This window comes from Pipistrellus hanaki (assembly GCF_964339955.1).
Source record: "Pipistrellus hanaki genome assembly, chromosome: 5".
In the NCBI taxonomy this organism is placed as follows: Eukaryota; Metazoa; Chordata; class Mammalia; order Chiroptera; family Vespertilionidae; genus Pipistrellus; species Pipistrellus hanaki.
Window position 1 is genome coordinate 78,192,072 of NC_140507.1, and position 12,248 is coordinate 78,204,319.

Consider the following 12,248-nt stretch of genomic DNA (forward strand, 5'->3'; position numbering starts at 1 on the left):
AGGAAATTCAATACCTGTATACGGTACGGTAGTATGGTAGTTGTCAACACAAACCAGACAAACTGTGAATCCTACAGTATCAAGAATTTACTCATTTATTCAATGACAATCATGTCATCATCTTCTGGAAAATCATCTCTGTCTCTCTCTCTTCAACTGTCTCTAAAAATCAAAGAAAAATATCCTCATTTAAGGATTAACAAAAAATAACACAAAACATCATTTAAAAACATGAGACATAGGGGATCCAAGATGGCTGCGCCCAGGTGAACACCTAGCCGCAGCTGCACACAACAATTTCAATAAAATACAACTAAAATATAAAACGGACATTGCCCAGAGCTACAGGAAGGTTGACTGACTGGAAATTCTACAGCAAGAAGCAAGGAGAAAACCAGAAGGAGGCTCGGAGGAGCTGGAAAAGCCCAAGGTACTGAGACGCGGCACATGGAGAGGATGGAGCCAGAGAGGAGGGGGAGACAGAGTGCCTGGCGGGCGTTCCCTAGCGGAAAGGAGATAAAACTCCGACTGTGCTAGGCCCCCGACTGCTCTGAACCCCAGTTCTAGCCCAGACCCCGGGGACCCAGGCTCATCCAGAGGGAGCTGGTCTGTAAGGCGGGACTCCGGGGAAGCAGCGAAAGGAGGTCCCAGAGGCGCGCACACTGCGCACAGAGAAAGGATGGTCCGCTGTGCGGCGGGATTGCCCTGGCCGGAAGGAGACTGGGGCTCAGACTGCTCTGAACGCCACCTCCAACTCCACTTCCAACTGAATTGAACCCCAATACTGGGCTCATTGTGGGAGAGCATATACTGTTGGGCAGCAGGTGAAAATCGAGGGAACCTTTCTCTCAGAGGCGCCGGCAGCGAGCACGGAAGGACCCGCATAGGGCGGGGCTGACGGAAGCCAAAGCTGCAGGCTCCACCCTGAAACCCCGTCCCATCTGTAACTGCGAAATGCGACAACAAAATAGATCACAAACGAAAGAAATGGAGGACAAAAAGCGTCTGGATATAGAGTTCAAATCTACGCTTATAAGGTTTTTCAAGAATTTCCTAGAAAAGATGGATAAGACCTATGAGGATATGAAAAGAGATCAACTAGAATTAATAAGGAGTCATCAAGAACTGATAAGGGATCAACAGGAAATAAAGAATACATTGTCTGAAATAAAAAATATTTTACAGAGTCCTAAAAACAGAAGGGAAGATCGCAAGAATCAAGTCAAAGATTTGGAACATGAAGAGCCAGAAGACACTCCTCCACAGAAGCAAGAAGGCAACAGAATCCAGAAAATTGAAAATAATGTAAGAAACCTCTGGGACAACTTCAAGCGAACCAGCATCAGAATTATGGGGGTCCCAGAAGATGAGAGAGAGCAAGATATCGAAAACATACTGAAAGAAATAGTGACAGAAAACTTCCCCCACCTGGTGAAAGAATTAGACTTACAAGTCCAGGAAGCGCACAGAACTCCAAACAAAAGGAATCCAAAGAGGACCACACCAAGACAAATCATAATTAAAATTCCAAGAGCAAAAGACAAAGAGAGAATACATGTATTAAAAGAAGCAAGAGCAAAGAAGGTAGTTACCTATAAAGGAGCACCTATACGATTGTCAGCTGACTTCTCAACATAAACCATGCAGGCCAGAAGGGAATGGCAAGAAATATTCAAGGTGATGAATAGTAAGAACCTACAGCCAAAGATAATCTATCCAGCAAAGCTATCACTCAGAATCGAAGGTCAGATAAAGAGCTTCACTAATAAAAAAAAGCTAAAAGAGTTCATCACCACCAAACCAGAATTATATGAATTGCTGAAGGGGGTTCTTCCAGAAGAGAAAGTAAACAAAGATAAAAATTATGAACAAGCCGGGACCGGTTTGGCTCAATGGATAGAGCGTCGGCTTGGGGACTGAAGGGTCCCGGGTTCGATTCCGGTCAAGGGCATGTACCTTGGTTGCGGGCATATTCCCAGTAGAGGGTGTGCAAGAGGCAGCTGGTCGATGACTCTCTCTCATCGATGTTTCTAACTCTCTATCTCTCTCCCTTTCTCTCTGTATAAAAAAATCAATAAAATAAAAAATAAAAATTATGAACAACAAATACGTAACTATCTACAAGTGAATCTAAAAACCAAGGAAATTAAAAAAAAAATCTGATGAACAATAGTAACTGTTGAATATAATAGAATCAGAGGTATGGAAGGGGAGTGAACTGATGATTCTTGGGGAAAAGGGGAGAGGGGGGCGTGGGAAGAGACTGAACATAAACTGTGCACCTATGGATGAGGACAATGGGGAGTGGGGAAAGGGCAGAGGGTGGGGTGGGAACCTGGTGGAGGAGAGCAATGGTGGGGGGAAAAAAGGAACCTTTGTAATAATATGAACAATAAAGATTGATTTAAAATAAATAAATAAATAAATAAATAATAAAATAAATAAATAAAAACATGAGACATAGACTGCAATTTTTGAATGCCTTTATTCATCAGATTGTAAATTTTAATCATATTGCAATTACATGATGTAATTATACTTATAAAAAACCTAGAAGGAAAAAAAAAGCCAGGATATGGACCTCTGCTAGTGGGAGGAATCTCTTCTACCTGGAAAAAAAGCTAACTTTCATGGATAAAGGGATAGTAGAAGTAAAATAAAGCAATTCACACTCCGTACACTTTCTTTTCTTTAAGATAGAAGATAAAGGTAGATATAGAAACAGGGTAAACTGAATATATACTGCTTCAAGGGAGAAAATCACCATGGACCCGCACATCATGAATGAGACTTAAAAACACTTGTAGAGACTCACAACTGACTATAGATTTATAAAGAGACTAGTGGAGTTCAGAAAAGCTCCCCATCACACAATCACACTTGGTAATAATGGCATTATCCTACTTTTTAAAAGCTTAATATGCAAAGTAACTGACATTTCATTTGATCAGTTGATATGATGCACACTAACCACCAGGGGGCAGACTTTCTATCTCGTAGGTTGGCTTGTTGTTGGGGTTTGGCCAATTGGGGTTGGGTGAGATGTGTCTGACAGACCTTGAAGCCCTCCTGGGGTCCCTCTCCAGCCCCAATCATGCACTGGTGGGGTCCATCTGCCTGGCCTCTACTCTCTCACAATCCAGAACCCCCAGGGGATGTTGGAGAGCCAGTTTCTGCCCAATCCCCGCCAGTGCATGAATCAGTGCACAGCATCTCTAGTATCAAATAATGTGCTTGTAGGATGGCTTGCCATGCAACAATAACTTACTAATACAATAATCAAGGTAAATATAAGTGAGGACAGTAGTTATCTGTTGTTGATTATTTTTGAACTAGGGTTTTTTTCTGAATTATAAACGTTTAATTAACTGATAAATATTGAACTTTGTAACTTATAAACAAATAATAGGTCTCCTTTTTAAGCACCCATGAAACATTGACAAAAGTCAGTTAACTTCTTAGTCACACATTTCAAAACATCAGAAGAAAAATTTAAAATATATTAGGTGTACTGGTTAATATGGCAAATTTTGTAATCATAGTAAACCCAATAATTCCAACAGAAAAATGAAAAGTGCTTTATTCAAAGTAATGTACATCACTAGCTACACATTTCCCCCATCTTTCAGATAATTTGTGGATACTGTAACAATAGAACTTCTCTTGTTTTGAGGCAAACCATTCAGAGACCCAATTTTCTACTTCTTCATATGTTTTGAAGTGCTGCTCAGAAAGTGCATGTGCTGTCTACAGCCATACCACCCTGAACGCGCCCGATCTCCTCTGATCTCTGAAGCTAAGCAGGGTCGGGCCTGGTTAGCACTTGGATGGGAGAAAGTGCATGTGCCATTGATCAGAACAAGTGATAATATGAAGGAGCAAGGTCCTTTGGATAGAGTGGGTGGGTTAATACTTCCTAGGCAAGATCTTTTAACGTGTCTTTAACTGGTTTTAAACTGTGTGATGATGCACTATCATGAAACAAAATACTTTGCTATGTCTTCTTGCACATTCTGGTTATTTTACAATTGAAGTGTAGTTCAACTTGATTATTTGTTGTCGGTAGCAATCAGTATTAACAGTTTCACCTGATTTTAGAAGCTCATAATACACCACACCTTCCTGATCCCACCAAGCAGAGCTTTGTCTTCTTTCCAAAGTGATTTGGCTTTCGGTTGTTAATGGTTGACCTGGATCAACCTATGATTTTGGGCATTTCGGATTCTCAAAATGAATCATTTACATCGCCAGTCACAATTCCATGAAAAAAAATTTTCATGCCAATGAAGCAACATTTTATTAATGACTTTTTGGTTTTCCATTTGTCTTTTGTTCAATTGATGTGACACCCATTATCCTTCCTTTAAGAATCTTAAAAAAAAAAAAAAAAAAAAAAAAAAAAGAATCTTTTCCATTGCTTGTAAACGATTGAAAATAGTTTGCTGAGCAACATTTAATCTTTCTGCAAGCAGTTTTTTAATTTGACATGCATCAGCCATGTGAAAAAACCTTGGGGGCCTTCCAGAGAAGGAGAGGACATGGGAGCAGAGCTCATTTATTACAGCCAAGCCCTGCCTAGATCAGTCACCATACCTGAGCCCCTGATACATTAGAAAGGTCAGGAGAGACACCCCTGCTGACCCATAGCTGACTGCAGACTCATGAGGAGACCAGCAGAGATCAGAACATCTTGCTACTACACAAACCCATTGGAAAATAAAGGAATAATATGAAAATATTTACTTTAGGGTGGTTTGTTACATAACAATAATGAATTAACTATAATCAAAGCAAAAATAACTGAGATAAATTATAATAATCTGACATTTGTACTGATATTTGAGGATAGCACTCACAATCATACTGTAACTCCTATACATTTTAGTTAACTTTGTAAAAGTGCCTTCACTGAGGCTCCCTTCCAGGTAGTCAAGACAGAATGGAAGGACATGCATGTTTGTGCAAGAAAATCTACATATAACAGGGCAGGATTCTTCCTTTGACCATAAAGATTGAAAATACTGCTCTCGCTGGTTTGCTTAAGTATATAGAGCATCGGCTTGGGGACTGAAGGGTTTTAGGTTCAATTCCAGTCAAGAAATGGCCATGGATGGGGCTCAATCCCCAGTAGGGGGCATGTAGCAGGCAGGAAATTAATGATTCTCCCTCATTATTGATTTTCCTATCTCTCTCTCTCCCTCTCCCTTCCTCTCTGAAATCAGTAAAAAATAAATAAATAAATAAAATAAAATAAATTATATATATATTTTAAAGGTTGAAGTTATTCCTGAGTATAAAGATACTTATTGTGTGTTAGTGAGATTGTTCACTCACTTTCCCTTTGGTGGATTTGAAAAAAATTTAGAAAATGGGAGAGAGTGAATTTAGAACACTAGAAAGAGTCCCATTAGTAGGGAGCACATTCAAAGCTTTCAAGGAGCCCTGGCTTGTATGGTTCACTTTGTTAAGCATCATCCCATGCACAGCAAGGTTGCTGGTCCTATTCCCAGTCAGGGCACATTTCCAGGTTGTGGATTGGATCCCCAGTTGGAATGTGTATGAGAGACAACTGATCAATAGTTCTCTCTCTCATATGGATGTTTCTCTCTTCTTCTCTCTCTGTCCTGCTTACTTTTTAAAAAATCATATAGAAAGAAAGTTTTGTGCCAAAACAGTGAAATAGTTCAGAAAATGTTTATAAAATACACCACATAATCTTTCACCCCAATTAAGAAGCCTTACACATGGACAGTATATTCCACCCTTTATTAAATACAAAATTGTCATGAAAAACATTTTTGTATAGTGAAATATTGTATGGCGATTATTGCGTCATCACATTTAAGGTCATCTCTGATTCTAACCATATTAGACCAATCTATCTAGTAAAATGCGTATTTGTTTTAGACTCTTCGTGGAAACATGTATTTGATAGTCAATATTTCCCAGTGGCTATGGTAGGCATGTGTACTCAGAGATGAATAATAGAATGAAGAACATAAAACCAGGAGAACATTCTATAAAACATACTAGCATGACAAAGTCCACATTATCAAGAGGAGCAGTAAAGATGGTGCTGTAAAAAATAATGATGAACAAATACGTGAATACCGTGGTCTAAGAGTTACCTCTAAAACAGAATTATGCAAATGACTTTAGTAGCCAAGTATAATTTTCTCCATAGTGGGAAAATTCATGACTATTCTCCCAGCAACACATTAGAAAAATTACTTGGAATGAAATATGTCATAAGGTAACAAATTAAGCAAAAGTAATTCATGTTACCCTTTAAGATAAATGAGTATTTACAGTGACATATGGTCGAAATATTGGATTAATTTGTAACAGAACTTCTGGCCCTGAGGATTTGAACCCTGCATTCCTGGGTAATTATTCAGCCTAGTGCAGTTAGCTTTGAAGAGCTTACCTACCAAGGAATCTTTCCAGGGCCCCTTTTAAGTCCTTGTTCCTGAGACTGTAGATGAAGGGGTTCAGCATGGGTGTGACCACAGTGTACATCACAGAGGTTATTGCACTTGAGTGTGTACTGTGGAAAGCAGTAGAGCTGAGGTATACTCCTAGGACTGTACTATAAAATAAGGAAACAACTGAGAGGTGAGATGCACAAGTAGAAAATGCTTTATACTTCCCCTGAGCGGATGCAATTCTATGTATGGAGGAAAGTATCTTACAGTAAGAGTAAAGGATCCCAGCAAGTGGACCAACTCATAACAGCACAGCTGAAGAATACATTAGAGTATTGTTAAGAAAGATGTCAGAACAGACAAGTTGGACCATCTGATTGATTTCACAGAAAAAGTGGGGGATTTCCAAGTCTGAACAGAAGGACAGGTGCAACACCAGTAAGGTATGTAGCAAGGAATTCAGGACACTAATGATCCAGGACACCAGAACCAGCAATCCACAGAGCCAGGGGTTCATAATGACCATGTAGAGCAGGGGGTGACAAATGGCCACAAACCGGTCATAGGCCATCACAGTCAGGATTAAATTGTCCAACTCGAGAGAATCCAAGATGGCTGCTCGGGTAGGCAACTAGCTGCAGCCGCACACAACAATTTTAATAAAATACAACTAAAATATAAAATGGGCATTACCCAGAACTACAGGAAAGTCGACTGACTGGAAATCCTACAACAAGAAGCAAGGAGAAAACCAGAAGGAAGCACGGAGGAGCTGTAAAAGCCCAAGGTACGGAGACACGCGGCGCGCGAGAAGAGGACGGAGCCGGAGAGGAGGGAGGCCGAGTGCCTGGCGGGCGTTCCCTAGCGGAAAGGAGATAAAACTCCGACTGTGCTGGGCCCCTGACTGCTCTGAACCCCCGTTCTGGGCCAGACCCCGGGGACTCAGGCTCAGCCATAGGGAGCTGGGCTGTAGGTCCGAACCCCGGGGTAGCGGAGAAAGGAGGTCCCAGAGGCGCGCACACTGCCCCCAGAGAAGGGACGGTCGGCTGTGCCGCGGGATTGCCCTGACGGGAAGGAGACTGGGGCTCCAGACTGCTGTGAACGCCACCTCCAACTCCACTTCCAACTGAACTGAACCCCAATACCGGGCTCATTGTGGGAGAGCATAGACTGTTTGGCAGCAGGCGAAAATCGAGGGCACCTTTCTCTCAGAGGCGCCGGCAGCGAGCACTGAAGGACCCGCATAGGGCGGGGCTGACGGAAGCCAAAGCTGCAGGCTCCACCCTGAAATCCCGTCTCATCTGTAACTGCGAAATGCGACAACAAAATAGATCACAAACGAAAGAAATGGAGGACAAAAAGCGTCTGGATATAGAGTTCAAATCTACGCTTATAAGGTTTTTCAAGAATTTCCTAGAAAAGATGGATAAGGCCTATGAGGATATGAAAAGAGACCATCAAGAAATGATAAGGGAACAACAAGAAATAAAGAATACATTGTCTGAAATAAAAAATATTCTACAGAGTCCTAAAAACAGAAGGGAAGATCGCAAGAATCAAGTCAAAGATTTGGAACATAAAGAGCCAGAAGACACTCCTCCACAGAAGCTAGAAGGCAAGAGAATCCAGAAAATTGAAGATAATGTAAGAAACCTCTGGGACAACTTCAAGCGAACCAACATCAGAATTATGGGGGTTCCAGAAGATGAGAGAGAGCAAGATATCGAAAACATACTGAAAGAAATAGTGACAGAAAACTTCCCCCACCTGGTGAAAGAATTTGACTTACAAGTCCAGGAAGTGCACAGAACTCCAAACAAAAGGAATCCAAAGAGGACCACACCGAGACACATCATTATTAAAATTCCAAGAGCAAAAGATAAAGAGAGAATATTAAAAGAAGCAAGAGCAAAGAAGGTAGTAACTTATAAAGGAGCACCTATACGATTGTCAGCTGACTTCTCAACGGAAACCATGCAGGCCAGAAGGGAATGGCAAGAAATATACAAGGTGATGAATAGCAAGAACCTACAGCCAAAAATAAGCTACCCAGCGAAGCTATCACTCAGAATCGAAGGCCAGATAAAGAGCTTCACTAATAAAAAAAAGCTAAAGGAGTTCATCACCACCAAACCAGAATTACATGAATTGCTGAAGGGGGTTCTTTCAGAAGAGAAAGTAAACAAAGATAAAAATTATGAACAACAAATACGTAATTATCAACAAGTGAATCTAAAAACCAAGGAAATTAAAAAAATCTGATGAACAATATTAACTGTTGAATATAATAGAATCAGAGGTATGGAAGGGGAGTGAACTGACGATTCTTGGGGAAAAGGGGAGAGGGGGGCGTGGGAAGAGACTGAACATAAACTGTGCACCTATGGATGAGGACAATGGGGAGAGGGGAAAGGGCAGAGGGTGGGGTGGGAACCTGGTGGAGGAGAGCAATGGTGGGGGGGGGGGAGGGGAAGGAACATTTGTAATAATATGAAAAATAAAAACTTATTTAAAAAAAAAAAAAAAATTTGTCCAACTCACCAAAAACTATGAAAAAATACATGTGTGATGCAGCCTCCATAGGTGATGGCTTTGCTCTGTGTCTGGAGGTTCCACAGCATCTTTGGGACGGTGATGGAGGTAAAACAGATGTCTACCCAGGACAGGTTGGAGAGGAAGAAGTACATGGGCATGTGGAGGTGAGAATCTGAGCTCACAGCCAGGATGATAAGTAGGTTTCCAAACACAGAGATCAGGTACATGGAGAGAAATAGTCCAAATATGAGTGGCTGCAGTTCCGGTTCCTGTGAAAGTCCCAGATGAAGAAATTCTGAAATGTGTGTCCCATTGCCTGGTTTCTTGTGTTGAGGAATTTGACTACCAGAAAATAGAAAAAAAAATGAAAAGCTCATTTTCACTTTAGCAAGCAGTAGTAAGTGAGAATAGATGACATATTTATGTTTAGAATCAGGAAAATAATTTTCATTTCTGCTATGTGATTTATTCCCCGTTGTGGTATCTCTATTGGCATTTCTCAATAGAATTTTCTTTCTACCAACAACTTGTTCTTTACACATTGTATATATTATTGCTTTATTAAGAATATATTTCATGCATTTGAGGCATATATATTGATTAACATGGAACAGGGTGTGGAATCTCAGAGAGAAGGCTTGGGAGGGCTGGTTGGTAGAAGGTAAACAACCAAAGACCTTGTATGCATGTATGCATAACACAGACAATAGTGGGGAGAACAAAGCCTTGGGTGGGGGGGGAGGTTTGTAGGGGCAGAGCTGGAAGGGGTCAATGGAGGACAATGTACTACTTTCAACAATAAAGTATTAGTTTTTAAAAATGAAATAAAATTTGGAAAAAGCAATGGGGAGAAAGCAATATGATTGGCAGGTTTGAGCCTACTCGATTAATAAACACTCACAATTATCCACATATACACACATGAGGGTATCAAAACAAACAACAAAGTGTGTGAAAGAAACCTCCAATTCCTTGTTGGGAAGAATGCAATCAAAAACAGGAATAAAAATACTCTGATCATTCTACACACTTGTCAAGACTTTACAGATGTCTTAAAAGAGATTAAACAAATGAATAACTAACCCACAAATATATTCACGTCACAGAAAATGAAGTCATTGCAAAGTTAAACTATTCAGCATACCTCCTGTTATTTATCATATATTCTTTTTCATGTGAATTGAATACCAGAGTGATAGAAGGTCGTGTGTGTAGGGTGATTTATTAGCACTGAGTAATCAGAAAAACATTCTCTTTCATTTTTGTGATAGCAACGATTCTCATAAATGGAAACATAGTCAAATAGATGCCATGATAAAAATAAAGAACTGCCCTCACTTGATTGGACATCCCTCCATACGTACTGCTTTATTTTCTTGCTCCTTTTAGTTGCAAAACTCAGTGTACACGTTTTACTTTTACTTGAATCACTTTATGCCTCAATTACCACCTCTAATTTGTCTTTCATCAATTAATTATCAGCAATTAGTTCTATGTTCACTTCTCCTTTTAGAGTCATATATCAGTCATTAATTACTTAATCAGGCAAACAAGCAACCATAGGTGGATGCCTATCAAGAGACCTCAGGTACATGTGCTTGGCTTTGACTCTCTCTGACCCTTTCCTACTGGACCTCTGGACTCACCTGATGGGGAACAATGAGGAGAAAGTCTTCATGGGAAAGTCCAACGTTATGGATGGGTGAGGATGGAGACTGAAGCTCTCTGCCCCGACAAGCCAGCAGGCAGGAGACAAGTACAGGTCTCCTAGACAAACAGGATTCCAAAAGCAACAACGGTTCCCCTCCAGCCCCAGGTCACACACGCTGAGAGACTGGAGATGAGGAGATATTTACAGCTTCCTGTGTCTGTTCATTAGGTGCATTTCTGTCTTGTTACTGCAACTCCTAATCACCTGATTTCCCTGTGGGTCTGGACAGAAGGAAATGTTTTTCTGGAGACTGCGTGTACCCAAAAGGCCAGCTTAGAATTAAAGTGAGTCCACTTTTTACTCATTCTTCCCCATTACATTTGTTGGGTTTCAGAGGACTAACATTCCAGCACCTTATCCCAACAGCGGTTTAAAATTTTTCCAAATTTAAGACTGAGGATGTAGTTTGAATTAGAAAACTTGCATCTCCAAATATTGACTTGTGGCCCTTAATATCTACAGAAAATTGCTATTTTTTTTTCAACAAGGGAGAGAAATAAGTTTCCTTGATATAATATTTGAGTGTTGCACACTGGGCTTCATGACACATTAGCCAAAATAATTTGGCATTGCAATTTATATCACAAGTTAAGAGCCGGCATTTAGTCCCTCTGTGAAATATTGGTTAGTTATAAGAGACATATTTATATTATTTTACACTCTAAGCTTGGAATAGGAAAGTAAATAGACTCTTCCCTGTAGCCCCCAGGAGAATCCCAGCCCTGCAAACATCTTGATATTAGCCCACTGAAACCCATTTCATCTTTCTGACGTCAGGAATTGTAAGGGCATGAATGTGTTTGTTTTAAATCACTCAGGTGATAAATTTAGATTAGCATTAAAAAATTAATACAGCTGAAACCTGTTTGGCTCAGTGGATAGAGCATCGGCCTGTGGACTGAAAGGTCCCAGGTTCGATTCCGGTCAAGGGCATGTACCTTGCTTGCAGGCACATCCACAGTAGGGGGTGTGCAAGAGGCAGCTGATCGATGTTTCTCTCTCATAGGTGTTTCTAACTATCCCACTCTCTTCCTTTCTGTAAAAAATCAAAAAAAAAATATTTTTTAAATTAATACAGATTCATCCAATGAAAATTTTCTTCAGGAAACCGGTGTCTCCATTCATTCATTTACCCTTCCCTGGGTAAAGGCATTTTGGGTTGTAATCTCCCCCGCTTAAGTAAAAGAAATGTGTAATCAGTTTGGAGATATTCAGCCTCTTTAGCGGGTAGAGAATTTCTTATTGAATAAATGTAAATGTGTTCTCAATTTTGATGCCTTAGAGGCATTAACATGGGAAAAGCAATCCATCATATAATTTCATGTTTACCATTTACTTTAAATCTTCGTGCCTATATATTTACATCTTTTCATTTTATGTTAATTCAGAAATTCATTCTCTTCATTTCCATATTCTTTATTTATTATTTATTTATTTATTTATTTATTTATTTATTTAATTTTACTGGGGTGACATTAGTCAATATAAACATATAGGTTTCATGTGTGGATTACTAATTTACAAAATCTGTATATAGGATCACGTGCCCACCATCCAAAATCAAATCCCCTCCTGTC

General features: G+C 40.1%; 1 protein-coding gene across 1 annotated transcript in view; it reads right to left on the reverse strand.

Moving 5' to 3' along the window:
- The window catches only part of LOC311623364 (olfactory receptor 7A10-like), a gene marked incomplete at both ends in the record, with an annotated part of 32,677 nt that overhangs the window by 19,178 nt on the left and 1,251 nt on the right, over positions 1-12,248 (reverse strand). The window contains one exon of the mRNA XM_084885360.1: positions 9,186-9,302. Coding sequence (XP_084741486.1) covers positions 9,186-9,302 — 117 coding nt within the window. The remainder of the gene's footprint in view (positions 1-9,185; positions 9,303-12,248) is intronic.